Source organism: Ambystoma mexicanum, chromosome 6q (genome assembly GCF_040938575.1).
Source record: "Ambystoma mexicanum isolate Mex_15411 chromosome 6q, UKY_AmexF1_1, whole genome shotgun sequence".
In the NCBI taxonomy this organism is placed as follows: domain Eukaryota; kingdom Metazoa; phylum Chordata; class Amphibia; order Caudata; family Ambystomatidae; genus Ambystoma; species Ambystoma mexicanum.
The window spans coordinates 710,393,892-710,415,163 of record NC_090937.1 but is presented as its reverse complement, the minus strand read 5'-3'; the positions used below and the strand labels follow the sequence as shown (position 1 = coordinate 710,415,163).

The following is a 21,272-nucleotide window of genomic DNA, read 5'->3' as shown; positions in this document are numbered from 1 at the left end:
ACGGACGAACAACGCCCGCAACATCTCAAGACCAGAAAACAAGGGACAATATTGAGGTGTCATTGAAATTCCCATACCTACGTACAACCGCACGTGTCGCGCTCTCAGTGACCATGCCCTCAGCATCCAGGCACCTGAAAAAGACAATGCAAAGACTTCATTAAAGGTGCCCATCTCTTCAAGACTATAAACTCTTTATACCTACTGGCATCCGCTCGTGCAGTAACGGCGGCATCACCTTTTGGCATCTCAGCACCTGTGCCACTTCTAAGACCACAAAAGACTTTGAGGACCTCCAGTGTAACTGGAACCCACGCACCCCTGCATAAGTCGCAGGATGGAGAGCCCAGCATTTATACGCTTAAGGTGAGAGCTCACCAGGACATTGGACTTTCGGAGAGTTGGCGATTAGTGAGGAGGAAGTCCAGCCAAACGGTCATTAACCCTTTTTTCTTCCGCCTGCAGAAATCTTACCCTGCAAGCCAGACGGTCAATAAGAGGAAGCCCAGTCCAGAGAGTCATCCGAGCTCTACGCTTCTCAATTGAAGAGACTATAACAGTTCAGCCGGGACCAGCGCCTCCGTGGGAATCAGGTGAGCGTTACACTTGGTCGCTCCACTGCTGTGATCCCCTCCCCACCTGTCCAGCGAGTTCCTCATGACCGCGTTAAAGTCCACTGCCCAACACACCATGCTATCTGGATATTTCCTAAGGTGTTCCTCCATAAATTACAGTGTCTCTGAGTCTGTGTTAGGGCCATAATAGTTCACAAAGGTGAAACCCCTCCCTTGTACCAGTCCCGTAAGGATCAGAGTCCTACCTCTGTGTCTCTCACCACCTCCGTGCATCTGAACCCCATTGTACCCTTGATAACTATCCTTGGGACTACCTGGAATACGAGGAAAACTAGCTGTGGCAAACCCAGGTTTTAGCAAAAGCAGCCTCACTAGATTGCGAGGGGTGCGTCTCTTGAAGTATTGAAATGTCCAACTGGTGCCTCTGCATGTAAAGCATGACTTTTCTTACTTTAGAGGGACAGTTCAGGCCTCGAACATTCCACATCATGCACGTGCCCCCCCCTCCTCGTTAGCCATCGCCTCTGATGAAGAATTAGTGCCACGTAGAAGTGTACTCTTATGCAGTGCTGTAAATTCCCTTCGTAGGCCACCACCCACTCATCCAATTGAGACCAGCTCTGTTCCCTACCTCAGCCAGGCGGAATACTCCCGCTTCTGCCCTTCCCACCTAAACCCCTCCATGAGTGTTCTCACTGAAGTAAATTGAGGTCTGGACTGTGTGCTGTCTGTGCCAAACCACCCCCAACCAAGCCATAAACTAAACTCCCCCCAAAAAAAAAACACTGACAACCCCAACATGCCAGTAATGTCCTCCCCCACCACCTCCCCAAAAAACAACCAGAAGCCAAAGCATGGGAGCCTCTCGAGGCTTAGCCACCGCCACCCGCCATGTTCACAATAGGAGAACTTGAAGGCTTCACTGAATTGAGAAAAAACAGCTGCATGGAGTGACACTATAAAACCAAAGCTTCAATCTGGGCCTCTGGGCGAAGGCCTCCCTTCACTTGCCTCCTCCGGGGACTGAAGGAACAGTGCTTTGACGTTGTGTTCAACAAGTAGCCGCACTGGGAACAGAATGGCGTATTAATAATTAAGTTCTTCTGGGATGTCTGCACCTTGTTTGACAAGTCTGGGAAAAGCTGAATCTGGTCACCATGGTAGCCAAGGGAGCCCAGTTAGCCCGACCACCGTAGAGCATGGTCCCTATCGCGTTAATTATGGAGCCTGACAATGGATCTGGGCGGTCCACCGGGGAGCGTGCCCTCACCCCACCCTCCCCCATCAATCACAAAGGCTGAAGAGAAGTCGGACTCCAAGTATCTCACGCAGTACCGCCTCCACCATCTGTTCCATGGCCGCTCTGTCTGCTGTCTCTGGGCTCTGACTATCCTGAGATTATTACAGCAGGACCTGGACTCCAAATCGTCCTGTTTTTCCTGTAGCTTCTTGACCGCCTTCATCAATTGGGCTACTTCCCTAGACGTTGCAGAGGATTCATCTTCCACCGTGGAGAGTCTCTGTTCCGCTTCATCTAACCTGTTGAGCCGGACCTGCATATGATCGACCTTACAGATAAGTGTCCATTTTTTTGTCTAGTGAGCTAATACTGGTCTGCAGCTGGGTCAGGATACACTTTATGTCCCTAAGAGTGTCCGGCGAGGGCTCTGTTCTTGACTCAACAGACTGCGCCACTTCGGGAGCTGCCTGAGCTGCATTTTTTGCCTGTGAGGGAGTGCCGTATGGGAGTTCAGATATCGTCTTCTCATGCTTCCCCATTTTGATCCAGACTGATGCATACCCACAGAAGCTGCAGTGATTGTTTAGGTCAGGATAGTGCGTGCTCAGCAGCCCCTCCTCAAAGCTGAATGTGCGGGGCAAGGACCATTCAAGGCAAGGGAGTCGATTGTCAACAGTCCATGAGCTTAATGTCGATGCTGCCAGTCTGTAACTAACGTCCGCCAGAATTTGGGCACCACCAGCACACAGACCTCCTGCGCAGTCCTTCTTTAATGGGCTCCCAGACCTGCCTTGCTCTATATAATGCAGCGCACCACCACTGCAGCAGCTAACCTGCCACACTGCTGCAGAAAAGTGCTGGGTCGCCTCCAGCAAGAAATAGCAGCTCACAGTACCCTGGCAGCAGAGAAAATGCTGCCCCACCAATCTTCTGATTCCTTTCAACTCCGCCTCCAGCCACATTGTGGCCCAGCCCTCTCCCACAGGGTGGGAAGCCTCTACTACTTTCCACAGTATGCTGATGCCAAAGGCCTCTGTAACTGCAGGGATTACCAGCGTACCTCCCGGGCCCGCTCCCCAACGCCCGGAGGCAGATGACTGGTCCCACAGACTACGGGGTCTAGATGGAGGGTGCGCCCCAGGAGCTTAATTAACCTGGCCCCACTCACCAGGCGAAGGCCCCACTCCCAGGACCTCAGGCTGCTCCGGCCCGCAGCCAGCCACTCCATGGCTCAGGCCATATTGCAGTGCAGGAGGAAGCTGCCCCTGAAAACTGCAAACTCGCGGTCAGAAGATCTGGAGGTTGTGCAAGGGAGGAACTGAAGCCACCGGCCCGTTCTGCAGCACCCTGCGAGAGCACCAACCGCCGCCTATTCGATCTATCCCTGCTCTACCTCTCGTTGCACTTGAGCAGCACCCCGCTTCCAGTTGCCACAGCCAGCAGCGCAGACCCATACGCTGCACGCGGCAGAGACCAAAGCCACAGCGATCTCCCCCGTCCAACCACGGGTGTGAGGACAAGTCTCTGAGAGCCCCGGACTTAAACTTCAGCCTAGCAATGCCCTCCGCCTCAGCAATCTTCTAGAGCCACGTTGCTCCTGGACCTCCAGGAATCGCCACCAGCCCACGGTGATAGGTGCCCTCCGGATGCAACTGACAAACTAGACCGTTGACCGCAACCCGCTTTAGCACTCCACAAGCAGTATTCCAGGTTGACCTTGATGAAACAAGATTTTAACTTGAATTGTGACAGGTTTCATGGGAGCTCGCATAAGAGCGGCTATCTTGGCGCAGCTTTCAAGCTCCCCCCCACAATCCCCTTGCCAAAATAGATTTTACCTTTATGCCTAGAGAGCATTATACTAGTGGCACAGAGGCTAGTATATAGCCTTTTATTGCAAATGTTCCTCTTGATTCTATTTGCACAGCAGCTACCTGGAGTTCTGTTCATACTTTCACGCATTATTACTGCTTAGAAGCACACTCTTAGGTGGTGCCAAGACATCTTTTTGCTACTGTTCCTTCACACTTCCCACCACCATCTCCGTTCCTGCTTGCTAGTTTATGCACAGCATGCGATTCTAAGCCGATCCACAAGCATCAGAAGACATGCATTACTTACCGTAATCTTATTTCTGGTGCTTGTATCTGCTTAGATTTTGGTGGTTTCTCACTGCAGTTGAGATTCTGGTTCAGACATGGTCCAGCTGTTTGTCATGCTCTGACGTTCCTACCTCTTCAAGGTGATCTCTTGAGTCATTCAGACAGCGAGAAAGCCATCCATGATAGTTCTCCTCTTGGTATTTGCAAGTTAGCATTAATCCTCTATCCTGTTTATTGGACAATGCCTTGTACCTTTTTCCATCTAGCTTCTTTGTGAGTTCAAATGGAATGATAGGGGACTTCCTTTGCAGCTATCAGAGCTTACTGTAATTCAAGCACTGTCAGTACTTTGTTACAGTCACGTGGTGATGCATCACTTGGAAGGTTTGTGAAATCTTTTTCCCCAGGTTAATGTTCCACAGTCCTTGAGTCCTCAGTGTGGTCCTTTTAGCTGTAGCCCATAAATTCTCGAAGCCCAGGGCATCAACAGCTTTCCAATGAGGGGCAATGGAAGCTGCATCCTTGATGTCACTCATTTCAGCTCTAAGTTTTAGTGGGGTTCAGTCTTTCAGCTGGTGTGCTCTATACAGTCTTTCACAGTGCAGAGGTGGTTTTGAGGACCCATACATTTCTGACAAGTTTTCTTCGTTTCATATAAATCAAATCTTTTTGCCAACCTTTTTTTCAAAATTCTTCTTGAGATGTGGAAAGACTTCTGAATTGTTTGGAGGTCTGTGAAGTTCTACCTGGACAAGACCAGATAATTTTTTCCAGATAGAATCCTTGCCACTTACGGGACCAATCATTCAAAGGCCTAGTCATGCACTGTGAAGATTGCTTCCTGGATGCTTACAAAGTACAAGGAATAGCCATCTTAAAGCTCTCCATGCTCACTTGGTCTGGGTCAAAGCTGCATCTGTAACTTTTCGGCGGCATGTTTAATATTTAGCTGCAGGGTAGCCAATTCATCCTTAGTGCCCTTCTGTGAGCATATTGCAATTGATGTCAGTTCTTAGTGATGCCTACTTTAGTCAAGCTGTTCTTTGTAACCAGCGTCATTAAATGTTAGCTTTCCAACTACCCTGAATTCTGTAATGCTTTGGAAATCTCTCACAAGTATGGTGGAGCGAGGACTCGAAGTAGACTTATGCAAAGGTTATTTACTGTAGTGACTGCTGTTCTTCTGGTCCATATCCTCCCTACAACCTTGCCTATTAATCCTATTCATCTGCTGGTCCCTGTGTAGGTGTAGGGAATAGGAATGTTGTAAAGTTAGGGAGGGTTGGAGCAGGGAGTAATGCAATGGGCTGTACGCATGTGCAGTAGATCCAGAACAGCATTTTTCATATTGCTGTGCAAGTCTTGTCCCTGTTGCTTGGGAATCCCGCTATTACTGAAGAAAGGGACAGTAGGAGTGCATGTCATTATGGTAAGTAGCTTTCACAGTTTTTGTTTACACTCATTCTTTGTGCACATGTGGAGATCAGCCTTCCACTGGCTTGTCACATGCAGTGTAGATTTAGCATGACCACTTCACTCCTCTCACCTCTTCACAACTCAACGTATCTGCAAGCTCCTGTGAATGGCAGTATGTCTCCCTTGAGCCAATAATGTAAACAATCTCCACTGATTGTTGACTTGAAGTGCATTAAATCATGATTTTGAACCTGTTCTTTTGTTATGAAAATGGATTTGTATGCCTTCTATTCCCAACAGAGTCGGACCACAACTCAAACTGGGGATGTTTACAACCAGAGAAAGCTGTCAAATGAGAGAAGCTCAAAACAGAAAATAGATTTAGAAGAACGCAAAGGTAAATGATGGGCACAGGGATATACTGCCAGCGTTATATTTTGTTAATTTATTTGAGTTGACTGTATTTCAGAGGCTTACACTGCCATGAGTCGTTTTTTAACAATGTTATTGCCATAATCAAACTCAATCCAGAGGGGCTAAATAGCCAATACATTATCCAATAAGTATCAATATATTCCCATCAGAAATGTTCATTATGCAACAGTAGTTCTGGTATGTTCTGCCAGGAAGTTATTATAATGTGCGAAGTCACCACTGTAGTGGTTTTTTACAGCTCCCAGGCTTGTCCTGGTGATGGCGTATGCTGCCTTCTCCAGGTTTTTTGGGGCTATGGTCTGTGAAGAAATGGGGCATGGGAGGAGTAAGGAGGCTACGGAGTTGAACCAGAGGGTACTGGAAGGGGGTTTGCAGGGATGAGAGCAAGGGTAACGTTTACAGATTTTTGGATGCATGTTATTCCAACAATGCAGAATTGGTTGTATTTGTACTAGCAAAGGAGTTTTTCAAGAAAGCAGTTTCCGAGTGATAATCGTAGTGATATTTGAAATGGTTTGTAGTTGTCTGATGGGCTGGATGTGCTTAAGCAATTGACCATGCTGCATGGTCCAACAGGCACCTCAGCAGGTAATAAACACCACATTAAGTCTGATTTCTGTTGTGACCATGGGTATGTGTCACTCGCCAAGATGGATTCTCATACGGATTCTTGACTGGTTGAGTCTTATGTGACAATTCACAAGGGGTCCTCACTTCACCCCAGGAGGGAGCCATTTCCCATGTGGCTAGGGAGGCCTGTTAGGTAAGATGTTAACTTTAGAGCTAAATCTACCTTACTTGTAAGAAACCCAGTACTTTTTGTTGGACTGGCAGATTTTTTGCTATACCTCAGTGAGTGGGAACCTTTTTCCACACTTGCAGATCCTTTTACTTTTTTTATGGGTGTCCTTTTAATTTGATCCTTTTGGACAACTTTTGGTATATAACTTTTTATTGTTACAGGGTTGCCCTTTGGGCTCCCTGAAGAAGGGAGGCCACACCGATAGAGTAAGTACTTAGTTTAATTAACGGAGCTCATTAAACTAAGTACTTACTCTATCGGTGTGGCCTCCCTTCTTCAGGGAGCCCAAAGGGCAACCCTGTAACAATAAAAAGGTATATACAGGCGACGAGGATGGGATCTGGCTGTGCTGGGGGGACAGCACCAAAGGGAGACACCCACCGCCCCCCCCACCCCCTCTGAGAAGTGATCCTCTCTCAGGTAAGAGCGCTGGATGGCTGTGAGGCACTGCAAGTGCAGTGAGGGCAATTGAGGCCCAGACAGAGGTGCTACAGAGGCAGAGGGGGCAAGAAAGGCCCAGACAGAGGCGTTACGAAGGCACTGGAATAACAGAGCAGCTATGGATGTAAAGGTGCTGCATGAGGCAGTGGAGAGGTTCTGCCAGGGCAGTGAGGCGCTACAATGGGCAATGAGATGTTGCAGAGGCAGTGAGGCGCTGCATGAAGAGGTGCTGCGAGGGCAGTTAGGCGCTGCAACAGGCAGTGAAGAGGCACTGCAGAGACAGTGAAGCGCTGCTAGGGGGAGTGAGATGCTACAGAGGCAGTGAGGCGCTGCATGAAGAAGTGCTGCAAGGGCAGTGAGGTGCTGCAACAGGCAGTGAAGACGCGCTGCGTGAGGCAGTGAAGAGGTGCTGCATGAGGCAGTGAAGAGGTGCTGCGTGAGGCAGTGAAGAGGTGCTGCGTGAGGCAGTGAAGAGGTGCTGCGTGAGGCAGTGAAGAGGTGCTGCGTGAGGCAGTGAAGAGGTGCTGCATGAGGCAGTGAAGAGATTCTGAAAGGGCAGTGAGGCACTGCAAGATGCAGTTAAGAGGTGCTGCAAGAGGCAGTCAAGAGGCGCTGCAAGAGGCAGTGAGTGGTCGCTGCAGAGGCTGTGAAGTGCTGCACGGGGCAGTGAAGAGGCACTGCATAGGGAGTGAAGAGGCACTTCAGTGACAAGGGTGTGCTGCAAAGGGCAGTGGGGACAAGAAGTTCTAGTGTTGAAAGGTACAACGGTCTGCTGTAAAGTGCAGTGGGCTCTGTGAGACTTATGGTTATTAGGAGCTGTGAAGTTCATTGGAGCAGCAAGGTTCATTCATTCATTGGCATGGTGAAGTTCAAGGTGGCAGTCTCTCATAAAGCATTTAAGAGAATTGAGACTATACAAACATTCAGAAGAGTTGGAAGTTGTTAATGGATCTAGGAGGGGCCTCGGGCCCATGGACTGTGCAAACATCTGTTGCGCCAAGGCTACAAGCTATTGGTCATAGTGAAGGCAGCTGAGATCACTGACAAAGTTATCCGATGTCAGCGCTTACCTTTGACTGGAACCGAAGGTTGCTGCGGTTGGCTTGAGTGGAGTCCTGGAGTTCGGCATGAGTGCTGCAGTGGGAGGCCTGACTCAGTTATGAAGTTTGATGGGGATGGGAGCTCTGTGTTCCTCCGTTACTCTCTATGCAATGGTGAAGTAGGAGAGAATGCAGAGGTGCTGGCGATTAGTTGAGATACTATAGCTGATATATATTAGTTTATTAGAGTGATGTTGTAGGTACATGTCTCTCTCTTTAATTGAGTTATGTAGTTTAACATATTTCTCTCCACAGGAGGACTTTTGACATTTTTATGCATGGATGGACTTTTGATGTTAATAGATTTTTGCAAACTATGTTAGAAAGCAATCCTGCATTTAGTTTTAATGTGCACTGAACTGCTACACAGCTTACCATGGCGGAATGTCAGGCCTCTGTTGGATAAGGCACTTTAGTGAAGTGAATGAGTAGTGAAAACTACTATAGTGTTAAGGATATAGAATGTCTAACAAGAATGTTTAAAAAAAAAAAATCTTTCAACATGTGGATATTAAGGCTTAAAAGTTGGTGCGCACTGTTTAGTTTTTGCTTTGACACACGTGTGATGTTTGGATGAGTGTCAAAGCAAGTGTTTTTGGGAAATGGTTCTTTAACCATACATTTTCCCACAGACACATTATCAGTATGGGCCCTGCAGGCTTGAATTTTGGACATTGATGGGGCATTTCTTTTACTTGGTTACCATGTTCAGTGCTCAGTTGTCCTATATGGTATGTGTGTGGGGAATGGTGTGGTTGTTGACTCAGGTATAAGGTCAACGTTATAGTGTTTATATGTTGCATGAATAGTGTGGGCACAGTTTGTAAGGGAACGGGTGGTTCCTAGGGTGTGGTGCCAAAGGTGTTGAGATAACAGTTTACAAGGGAAATGTTGTTCCTAGGATTTGGTGCCTTTGTTTTGGTATATGTTGGTAGACATGTGTGCGGTGATGTGTGAGTGAGATAAGATATTAAGGTTTTGAGTGTTTATTAAATCTTCATTAGAGTTATTAAGTTGATAAGTGTTCATCATTAGCTGTTCTATGTAGGCAGATTAATATGCTCTCTCCACAGGTGGACTTTTAATTTTAATCCACAGATGGACATTGATGTTAATGTTAATAGATTTTGAAGTGGTGACAGGGTCTAAACCCTTTGGAGTTGGTTGTGGTTATATATGAAATGCTTTGAATAATCTTTTGTTTTTCAGGTGGGACTTTACTGGACAAATCTTTTGATGAAATATTGATCTTGCCACCGATACTTTACTGTTCTTGTTGTTGTCCCTATAGGGGAAAGATGTGTTGTGATTAACTTTGCATTCATCTGGTGCAAGTGACTAGAATCTTGAGATGGAATGCAGGGCTTAGAATGTTTATCTATGAGTGAGTTCCAGGTTTGTTAGTTGCAAGGATGTAAGCCCTGAGAGAGGATGCCGGTGGGTGTCCTATGTCCCCTTTTACTTACCTGACTCTAAGAACTGTATTTGGTGTACCTAAACTTAAGTAAATAAGTTAACAGTTCACTGGAGTGTCAGTCATTTGTGGCCAAACCCTGAACTCAACACCCCCCCCCTCTCCCTGCTCCTCACCTTCGTGTCCAATGAGAGGGGGAGTGGGCGGCACCCACCAGGAGAAACAGCCTTTTCTTGTGTGGCCGCTCGAGTGAGAGTGGGGAGAATGTCCCCCTGCAGCGCCACGCTCAGAGGCGCCGCGGAGACAGTTCCTCTTCAGGCCCCCCACCTCTCCACAGGCTTCTTCCTGTCTCCGGACCTGTTCTCCGTGCTACAAACGGCGCGTTCCGCGTAAAGGGAATCGTCGCCAGGCTCCGCGGCAAGCTCCGTGTGCCCCCTCGTCGCCACTTGAAGAAGGGAGGCCACACCGATAGAATAAGTACTTAGTTTAATTAACGGAGCTCGCCGCTCGCCCTCCTCACTCCGAGCTCAGTTTCGTTTTTCTCCAACTGCCGCTGTCCGCTGTGGTCGCGCAACTCTCGCTCTAAAGATAGCACGAGAGCACGCGCGACCGCCGCGAGACAGCTTAACATTCTCTACACTCCCCTTTTACTTTCTCTGGTTAACCTTGTGAGAACTACAGTTCCCAAGAGTGGAAGGGATATGTCTATCCCTTCTACATTTTGTTAGGTGAAACCAGCACACTCCCACCTTATGTGGTGTGCTCGGGAGATAAGATTCTCTAGTGAGAAATTCCTTTCTCACTATTTCAGCCAAGTCGCCCAGGCTCCCTCGTTTCTGTGAAGGCTGGAAACGAGGGAAGAGTCCAAAACTCCACAGCACTTTGTCTTCCAGCCTGCCTCCGAGAATCCAGTTCAAACTGGGAGGCTGGCTGTCCTGAAAGGACTGCCAACTCCCCCACCTCCAAGTTTGAATGTTGCCCGTTTGTTTGTTTGATTGGCTGGCTTCCTGCATAAAAGTGTGATCCTGGAAGCTGAAGAGATAGTCGACCACTAGACATGAATCCGAAGAGGAAGATGAAAACACGGCTGAGACGATTTCCAGTGACCAGAGAGCCTGTTGTGTAACTGGATGCTGCTCTAGCCCTTTCTTCCACGCAACCTGGGTACTCCGACGACCCCGACCCAGAGCCTGGTGTGATCACTAGACTGAAGAAGACCTGCATTTTGAGCCATCCTACGTCATGTTGCGACCTTTCGGGGCTGCAATACTCCAATACAGTCTTCTGAATTCCGAATCAAGCTGAAACTTTGGTGGCATCCTGCAGGACCTCCAGAGATGTGAATCGAGACTGAAAAGTCCCCTCATCAGAGTGCTGGACCTTGCAAGTGACGGGAATCTGACAAGCGATATTCAGTCTTCTACTGGCTCCTGAAAAAGGCACCAGAACCACAGAGTTTCATCTAGCCGTGAAGAAACTCTTGCCTGGAGCCGTCACCGTTGATCCTGGCAGCAAAATCCTTTCCAAAGTCCTGTCTTAAGTCTTCATGACAAAGGACTCAATCGAACAGTGTTTTGGCTGTAGATCCTGAAGTCTTCCTGATGCAACTCTTCTTCTGTGCTGAGGTACTTTGTTGGCTAGGGTATGCACTTACCTTAAGCCTGTGTGTGCCATTCTGAAATGTATATGTACGGTTGTTTTACTAACCTGTGAATTGGTTTTGCCACTTCCCCAAAGGTAATGCTGTTGGCTTCACTTAACTATTTCCTTCAGAATTAGGAAGAAAGCCAGGCTTATGCATACAGCTGGTCTGTTGGGCGACTCGTTAATCACGATTGAACCTCCAATGAAAAGGTTCCACTAGTTGTAGCAAGTTAGACAAATGTGGAATGGGATCAGGAAAAGCCCTTGGTTCCACATGTCAAAAAGTATGTATATATTGTATCGTCGCAGGTCACTGGATTGACAGTAAGCCAAGAAAAAACCTGTCATAAACTGTATTACAAGTATGCAAACGCATACAAAGAAATCCAGGACATTGCGCATATTCCAGTTGAACAAAATGTTTTATTATCATCCAATCCTCAAATTCGCCCTTTACTGATGACACGTGTTTCGGCCCTTACTGGCCTTTCACAAATCAGGGCTGGGCTAATACTAATACTTCTGGTTGTAAGTGTTTCTGTTGAACCCTTGGTACACTACAAGTTCTTTGTACCTTCCTACAGCTCTCTCTCCCTCATAAGGTAAGCCTGGTTGCTCTGTCTACGCTACCATATACTCAGGTGGTACAACCTTATATTATGAGTGGAGTCTTGTACTGTCTCAGTTGAATGCTTTTACTTAGCCCTTAGTTGCACTTCAGAAAAACAGTCCTAACAAGGCCGCTACTCAGTAGTCCCCTCTTTGGGTAGTTTAATGCACCTCATGGAGAGGGATTCCCTCATCCCTCCTCTTTCTCCTGATAAGGACGACCACCTGGGATGCAGACCTGGCAATCACATCACCCACACACATTGTCATTCTACACTTCATCCTTCCTTAGAGAGCAAACGTGTACTATTGTCATAGTGATGAAACCAGCCAGGTAGGAAGGACTAGGATGAGGAATAACATCAGTGGTATGAAGATTACACCTTCAAGTACTGCCATGAGGTGGCTCACCAGCATCATGAAGAGCGCCCCACGATCATGCGTGGCAGGTGTTGTCGATAGGCGGAGAACCCGGGAGATTAGAATCCCAACAGAAGCAGGCGGAGCAGCAAACTCTGGCACTACGCTGCGAGATTCCTTTGAGGACCCTGCAGGAGCAGACCTCTCTGCCCGACCTGGAAAGAAGAGCAGTGGCGTAACATTGGCCAGGTGGACTGACTGGTCCTACAGAGACGCCAAGACTGCAAATTTGCGAGATCCGTGAAAAAGCCAGGGAGCCCGCCGGCCAAAGGAGAAAGTGCCTGGAAGCAGCAGAGCGGGGAACCCATCCCTGAGCAGTGCATGACTCCATGTGAACGTAAAGGGGGGCACGGGATGCTCGGTGCGGAACACAAAGAGAACCACTGGCGCTGGAAGCATCCAGGGAATGCTTCCTCGTCCCAGTGGTGTGCATAAGACCATTGGACATCAGAGAATGGTCTGGGACCCGAAACTAGAGATGGAAAGCATCAGAGGAAATATTGACAGTGGTAAAGAGAGAAGCACTGACATCAGAGAAGGGTCTGGGACCCTAACAAGATTTGGGACTGAGAGCAAGTCAAAGTGGAAAAATGTGCGTCAAGTTGAAAACATAGAGAAACAAATATATCCAGCCATTCCAGGAGAAGGGAGTCCATCTCTGGGTCCTAAAATTAGACTTGAGCTGGAGACTCCAGGGGAAGGGAGTCTTTCCTCCCTGGCCTTGTGTTGTACTGTGCCGGCGAATACCAAGAGATGGGAGGCATTATTTTGGTCCAGAACTGAGAATAAGCATAGGGAAGGGAGTAATTTCCCCTAGCATTGTTGTGAAGTGTACCAATCCTACCAGGTAGGGCGGGGGAGCCATTCCCCCTGGTTCTATTGAAGAGTATAAGGAGATACACCAGGAGAAGGGAGCCATTCTCCTGGATGTAATGTTGTGCCGGACTGGGTGAAACCCGCAAGCCAGGTGAAGGGAGTCACTGCTTGAATCCTCCTAGGGCAGTGGTCTTCAAACTTTTTTGGCTGGGGCCCTCCTGGAGCAAAATTTGGGCAGGTCGGGACCCCCCAAAAATGCCAAATGGACAGTATGTATGATATGATAGGTTATTTATAACGCACTTAATACCCAGAGGTTTCTAAGCGTGGACCTGGGGATCGAATCAGTGTTGCTTCATGTCTTGCTTCCAAGGCGAGCACGTTGCCGCTGAGCTATCCTCCCAGGCTGTCACCACTATTGCCTGCTGTCACCACACCCTACTCCCAGTATAGTTCCTGGGCTACCCCAACTGCTCCCATTGCTGTCGCTGGGCTCCCTCACTCCCTCCCCCCCTTACCTAGTTATGGGCTCTCCCCACCCCTTTACACACCATGGGCTATCCCCACACTGCTCCCACCACAGTCCCTGGGCTCACCCCATCCCGTTCCCAACACAGTCCAAGGGCCAGTGGCGGCTGGTGAATTTTAGAAGTGCAGGGGCAAAACTATTCCCACCAAAAAAGCCTAAGCGACCGAACTCAGTGAGGGAGCCTGAACCAATCAAGGGGATTCAGGGGGTTTTCCCCCCATGATTTTTTTTTTTAAATAATGGGTTAAAATGTTGCATTGTAGAGCATACTTTAAAAAAAGAAATGGGTGAATAGCCAACAGTTTGCAATTAGTGCTGGGGGCACAGTGGGCAGGCATGACATGTTTTACTGGACATCTATGATGGATGTCCAGTAAAAAAATACCATCTCTGTCCCCTGGGCCCCACTGGGCCTAACACAATCAACATGATTGTGTGTATGCAAGGCATTGGGGTGCCAAGGGGGAAAGCATGGTATTTTTGACTGGACATCTATGATAGAAATCCAGTGTAAAAATACCATCCCTGTTCCCTGGGCTTCACAGCGCCTCAGAAGGAGAGCTGATTTTGGCAGGTGGATAGGGAGATTGAGCAAAAAAGCAATTTAGGCATTTTTAAAATGCCTTTGTTGTACACCCCTCCTTCCCTCTATCCTATCCACCACTTGCCAAATGCAGCTCAATGGACCAAAACAAACTAACACCCATTCATACAGCAATCACTCCATCATTCACATGGGCATCCATCACGATACCTTCACTCAAAACACAAGCATACACACATCCATACACATGTTTAAATTTTAAAAAAATGAACATAAACGTACCTTTTGCAGGGGCCTGCGCGTGAGTTCTGAAATGCCCCACTCCAGGATGCGCTGTCTGTATGTGCGAGGAGGCGCAGGAGCTCACCCTCGCACATACAGACCTGCAGTGCCACAGCCAGCATTTCCATTGAGCTATGCAATGCTGGCGAAGCAAAACGCCCCAGCCTTGCATGGCTCGGTGAGCATGTGCGGCTGGGGTACTGAACAGGACTGTCAAAGGGAAATGGTGTTTCCATTTGACAGTTCAGCCATCCCAGGAGCACTACCTCAGCTGGAAAAAGCAGCTGAAGGAGTGCTCACTGTTTCACTGGGCTGGATCTTTAGCTCCTCCATAATAGGTGAGGGGTCCACTGGGTGGGCGCCCCCTCGCCATTATGGATGAGCAGCCAGGCTCAGACTGGCCTATAGGGCAATGCATGTATCAAAAAATGCAAATTGCTAGTGTGGGCCATTTAAAATGGGCCACCTTTTTGGCCAATGTGGGCCAGTTTGATGAGTTACTTCACTATGCAGTTAGATTTTGACCATTGAGCAGTTAGTAATTTTGACCATTGTTGCTGAATAAATATTCTTTAAATATCACAATTTACTTACATTTGAACACAAAGCACCCCCTTGGCTACTATTCAAACAGTCTGTGACTAAAGGAATGAATATCCATTTACAACTTTGGGCCACTTTTTCATTGGTGTCTGAGACAGTTTCATGCTTCTGCCCGACCATGTGAGCCACCCCTGCCATTCATTTCTTCAAATCTAACATTTTATATTTCATGCTTGCCTCTCACGGCCCCCCAGTAATTGGCCCGCTGCCCCCTCCAGGCCAGCGCCCCACAGTTTGAATACCGCGGTCCTAGGGTGTCTTCTCCTTCAGGGGAAGGGAGTCATTCATCCTGCAAAATTTTAATTTGTGAGAACACTCTTTTGAACATTACCCAAGAAGAAGACGGGAGCCATTCTCCTTAATGAAGGAACTTTCTGCAGGGACGTCATTTCAACAAAATTCCTGGGGTAGCGGAAGTGACATCACACGACTCTTGACCCCCCTGATATCATCACAGGAAGTGATGGCAAATGACCTTCAGATTTTTTAAATGCATCTAGCACACGTGTTTCCATGTGCTCTAGTTTCAGCCAGATCTAAGAACCGAGGCACAGAGGGGGTCATGATTTGTCCAAGATTACACATTTGTGGATTGCCTTTTTTGATGTGGGGTCTATATGTAAAACATACATAATGCAGTATTTCTAACAGGTTAACCGAGATCTGTAATGTAGGCTACAGCTAGTGTATGAAACATCCATAGATCAATGGACACAGAAGTGTGGCGTTGCTGTGTTAAACAAGCCAAAAATGCCCTGACCTGGGGAGGCGTGCGCTGCTGTTTGACCAGGAGAAAAATGCTGCACGAGTAAGGCATGAAAATTAAATTATTAACCAGGTAACCAGGGTTTATTATCAATGAAATTCCCTGGTTATAAATGTATATATGATTCAGCTACCACTACGATAGAAGAAACCTATTAGACTGGTCTGCGTGCACAGAGGCGAGTGATAATGTTATCTTTGCTGCAGTATAATACCTGGGAAAGTGTCTTTCAATATACCCAACCCCCCCCCCCCCCATAGTTAGTACTGTCTATGCTACTGGGTGCCAGACGATTTTAGGACTTTAAAAAAAAAAACATTTAAAGTAATATCATTGCTGCACACATAAATTCATAGCACCACACAGTTATTTAAAATTGAAAACAGAGTTGCTTCTCACCCGGGGACTCACCGGCAGACTACAAGGCGCGCACTCCTTACTACCCCTTAGTCAGACCCAGTGGTGCCTAATGGCGTAGCACATCTGGTAGCTCCCATGTGAGCCATGATCTGAGGGCCCCCCAAACTCCTTAACAAAGCACAAGGCACGCCACACCCTGGGCCGGTCCGGACCCCCACGTGTGTGGAATATCTATCATTATGCTGCTGCAGGGGCATGCACTGCTGCAAGTGAAGGAAATAAATGTTTTTCAATCAAAGCTTAAATCCTTAATGTAACATAGAGAGAAGGGGGCGGTGCCTGGTCCACTAATATACCAGTCACCAGTGGTGGCTGGTGAGTTTTTTTGGACGGTGTAAATATTTCCCACAAGTATGTGATTGCGACTGAGCATAGCGAGGGAGCCTGAACTAACGAAAATGGGTTGGGGGGTGGGAGGGATGCATCTCCCTCCCCAGAGTAAATGTTTTGAATAATGGGTTAAAATGGTGCATCACAAAGCACACTTTCTGGGAAATGTTGGGTAAATGGCCAACAATGTGGGTAAAAGACAAACAATTGGTTTTGTAGGATGTAGGGTAAATCAGGAAAACAAATACAATCTATGCAAGTCACCAAAAGTGCACTGGGCATTTCCCAATGCATTATCATGCCGCTCCCTGCTATATATGCCAGTAAAAAAAAAAATGGTATACTGGCTGTGTCCACACATTTCCATGCGGGCTCCACCAACATATCCTAGTATTCCCATATAAGACCATACTTATGTTCGCTTTAAGATGTTTTTCTATAGTATCATTACTGGTACTGGGCACAAGACTGGCTCTGCCAATATATGCCAGTACTCCTATGTAAGTACATACTCCCGTTGGTTTGGCCATTGAAAGAGACATGTCACAATATGAAAATCTATCCAAACTGGTTCCAATGTTAGCCAGTCTAGACCCATAAGAACACTTACCTTGCTCGATTCATCATAGATGCTCAGTTAATAAAAAGTCATGCTACAGTGAAGAATATATAGGCCGCTAAGTTAAAACATCAATCTAGTGGGGTAACGCTACTTATCATGCTTTCTTTTTTTAAAGATGCTAAGTAATAAATGCCATGCCACAGTAAGCAATGACTCGACTGACAGCACCAAAATGCCAGTCTAGCCAGGGAATAGCACACATGAACTTGCCTTTGCCCAAAAATAGCAGTAAACGTATAAAGTCAAAGGATGTGGCAAAAATGCTCTAGTGATCCCAAGTCTCACAGGGCTTACACACACATGCATCCCCTTTCACCCACCAATCACTCACTCATACATCTCCTCTCGCCCGCACTGGATTCACCACACAGGTACACACCAAACCCCACCCAGAACATTCAAACACACACTACCACATGTATGCTCATTCACTGACCAGTCACTCACACCTTCTCTTACATACACTCATTGTATTCTCTACACAGGCACCCACACACCCACCCACAACATTCAAAAACACACATCACATCGCTTCTCATTCACCCACTAGTCACTCACACCTTCTCCACTCATTGCATTCTCTACACAGGCACACACCCACCCAGAACATTCAAAAACACACATCACTTCTCATTCACCCACCAGTCACATGCATACATCTGACACACACTTCACACATGCAAAACATAATATTGCAACAAATAAAAAGCCTGCTGTCCGTCCTTGCAGGCCCCCTCGGCTTCTCCGTGCTGCTCACAAACGGGAACCAGGAAGCTACTAGAGCTTCCTGGTTCTTGTATGTGAGCTGCAAGGAAGAAGAGGGTGAAGGGGTTTGCGCTGAATGTGCCATGTGTCACGGTCCGCTCCAAACCCTACTGAGTGCCTCCCTGGCCCAGCCTTCACACTGATGGGTAAGGAATGGGCCGGGGACCCCCCAGACCTGGTGTGGTGGATCCCTCGCGCCACGGGAGCGCCCACTACACCGGGAGCACCTGTTGTTGTTTTTTTTTTTGGTTTTTTTTTTGGGCAAATCCCCCCTCCCAAAAAGTTTTAGAGAAAAAATATAATTTTATTTTTAAAGTTGGGGTCGCAAGGGAATCCCATCGGTTGCAACTGTGACCCCCAGGGGTCGCAGTTATGACCCCAAAATGACATCCCTGACTTTTTGTTAGTTTATCCTTTCAGTTATATAGTGTGAGGAATAGAAGTAGATTTTGACACAGGACGGTGGAATTTACATTGATGTAACATCAAACTGTATTATTTGTGAATCTGGTTGGCCTTAGCTGCCATCTATCCCTTATGAGTTACTACACAAGTAGTATAGGATATTATGACAGGAACCACCTCCCCTTTAATTGTGAAAGTAATAATACATAGGTGTTCATTTTTTTTCTGTAAAGTCCAGTCTGGGACAAGACTTTAGAAAGCCCACCTTTAGTGAACAGGGTTACACCCCTTAGGTTTAGCCTGAACTACCCAAAGGTTTGGTGGCAATGGCTGAGCAGCCATGCCTATTCTAGGAGGGATGAGGCCTGTAGTGAAGCACACAGAACTCGGAGCATACAGCTAGTTCAATGAAACACATGCAGTTACATACAAAATAAGTATTGTATATACATTAAGGCGTATAACATTTAAGTAAGGTAAGTACTGTCACACAGTAATATAAACACAGAATACTGGCAATATTCAAAGCATAAAAATACTGGAGAACGTTTGTAAGGTAACATAAAAAGAAGCGGGAGCTCCTGAAACAAGTATGCACGTTTTGGACCGACTTGTGTAACTTAAGTTAACCCCTGCTTAGCCAATCTTAGGAAGTCCAACCCTATCCTTGGTGAGTCTCACAAAGTCAAGTGGGGCACAGGGGATCCAGTGACCAAGGGCGTCTGAGGGAGAAAAGGCAGGTACGCAGTGGAAAAATCAGAGCGTATGAAGATTTCTTAAGTTTACAGGTGAGTATCAGTTGGGTTTCTTCGGGTAAGGAGCTCAAAGGGTTGTACACCCCAATGTAGTTCGTTGGAGGCCTGGGAAGGGACACAAGTAACAGCTTAACTGCAAGCCCGAGAAGCATGGGGACAACAAAACAGGCTGAACAGTATCCTGTAAGCAAAGAAGCTGGTGCAGTAGAACGGTCCCCATGGAGAGGCGACGGCGGACACTAGTTTTAGGATTCTTGGCCTTGCTGACTGAAGAAAAGAACTGGCGATGGATCTGGTGGTTGCACTCGTGCAGTTGGGGGACAGCCAGCCTCCCAGCACAAACTAGTTCCAGGCAGAAACACTCCACAACATTGACCAGGGAAGAGTCGTCACCTCCCCCACTTCCTGTCCTTTCAGACACTGAGTCTTGGCAGGTTCTCCAATGGAAACCCGGCATAGATGGAAGACCCATCAAGACCTCCCGCACCCAGGCAAGTATAAGTCTTAAAGGACAGGGCCTAACAAACTGAAGCCACCATTTTTGGCAAATGTCCCTTGTGTCCCTTACTGCAGCTGCGAAGACAGCATGCGGTAAAAGTCCACAAAAAGTCGTGCAAAAAGGTACACCGCCACCAGTCTGTCTGTACTCTGAACAGTAACTAAAAGTTACTGGAAAGGCAAGACAAGGGAGATATTTTTTCCCTCCGAACTCCAATTAAGGTGGGGTGTGCAGATCTCGCAAAATAAAATGCAGTTGGGACAGTGTGTCCTCCTGCCCTAGTAACATGTTAACCCAGGTAAAATTAAAAGGGAAGCTCAAAGTGCTCCCCAGCAGCACTGCACAGAAAGTGCTGTGTGCTGCAATAATGAAATGTAGATACCAGAAAAGATGAAGGAAAGCATAACTCATTCAAAAATTCATAAAAAGAGGTAAAAAGGGTTCCCATGGTCAGATTAAAAGAATGAGTGAGTGGGGAAAAAGGTTCACTCAGGAAAATCGGTCCAAAAATCCAATGGTCTAGCAAAAATGCTGGGGGACTCGCAGAATGGGGAGCATTTCACTAAAAAAGGAAAATCTACCGAACAATAGGTGTTGTCAAAATGGAAAGTTTCCATAGAGTATTGCAAAACTCTTAAAACATGGCTTTTCAACAACAGCTGACCAAAGTGTAATCCCAATGGACGCACAGATCACAACTCAGTTATTGCCTACTGTTAAGATGCGAGCCCAAACACTGGCTACCCACACCCTGTCCAGTGCTCTGCTGCTCTTGAGCTAGGGCTGTACTTTAAACAATACAATAGTGGAAGTGTGAACTAAATGGCGCACTTTATTTTTACTGTTATTCTGAATATTTTGCTGAAATCTCTGCTGAGAGTTCTACAAACGTTTATCCTACATTGATCAGAGATATGTACATTCTACATTTAGAACACACATTGATTTCTATTGAAACTACAGTAGACCTTGAGGCCTTGGCGTTGAGGAACACCTGCAATACAAGACTTTGGTGTAGCTAGGTGGGTTTACCTGTACTTTGGAGTTTTATCTATGCCTCTGAAGTCTGGCAGTTTGCTTTCTGCCCATACTGTGCAAGCTATACTGATGGAGGGGCACCCATGGGAGTTGTTGACCTCTACTAGGAGACTTCCCTATTCACTGGTGCAGAAATCCTTTGGTTGGATCCGGGCTCTGTCCCTAGTCGGAACTTTCAGAGCTCACGAGACCTTGAGCGCACTGTTAGTGTGACTGAATATTAATCTACATTGCTAAAGATGCCTGGAGCAGCCATTTTCCTAGCTCAGGACTACTTGATCAGACTGCCTGTGGCCCTTGAGCTGTTGAACCACCCCTAAGCCCGACCCCTTAACAGACCTGTCTGCGCATGCTGGATCCACTGTAAAATGAAAGATTGAGCACAGTTGTATTGCAGAAATGCACTGCCTTCCTGTGGGACGGACACATCCTTTGCCCATTCTGTTATAGAGTCCTTAACATCTGTGAGCTCACTTGGAGCTCGCTTACACAGCCTCTGCGCTTGAAGACTGGTCAAGTCGAAGGAGCCTGTAGTCACGTTGCTTCATGGTCTGTGTGACAGCCAAATGCACCTAATCCCCCCCCCCCTACTTAGTAGGAAGTGACAGATGTTGTTATAAGTGGACTGTGATGTATTTTGTGGCGTGCCATCTGTGGTCCTGTTGGACCCAGAAAGCCCTTGTTAGTCACTTGTCCACCT

General features: G+C 47.2%; 1 protein-coding gene across 2 annotated transcripts in view; it reads left to right on the top strand.

The window, feature by feature from the left end:
* OTUD4 (OTU deubiquitinase 4) overlaps positions 1 to 21,272 on the top strand; it is a 1,503,132-nt gene that overhangs the window by 970,832 nt on the left and 511,028 nt on the right. For both annotated transcript variants that reach the window (XM_069631220.1, XM_069631221.1), the window contains one exon: positions 5,634 to 5,730. In XM_069631220.1, coding sequence (XP_069487321.1) covers positions 5,634 to 5,730 — 97 coding nt within the window. The remainder of the gene's footprint in view (positions 1 to 5,633; positions 5,731 to 21,272) is intronic.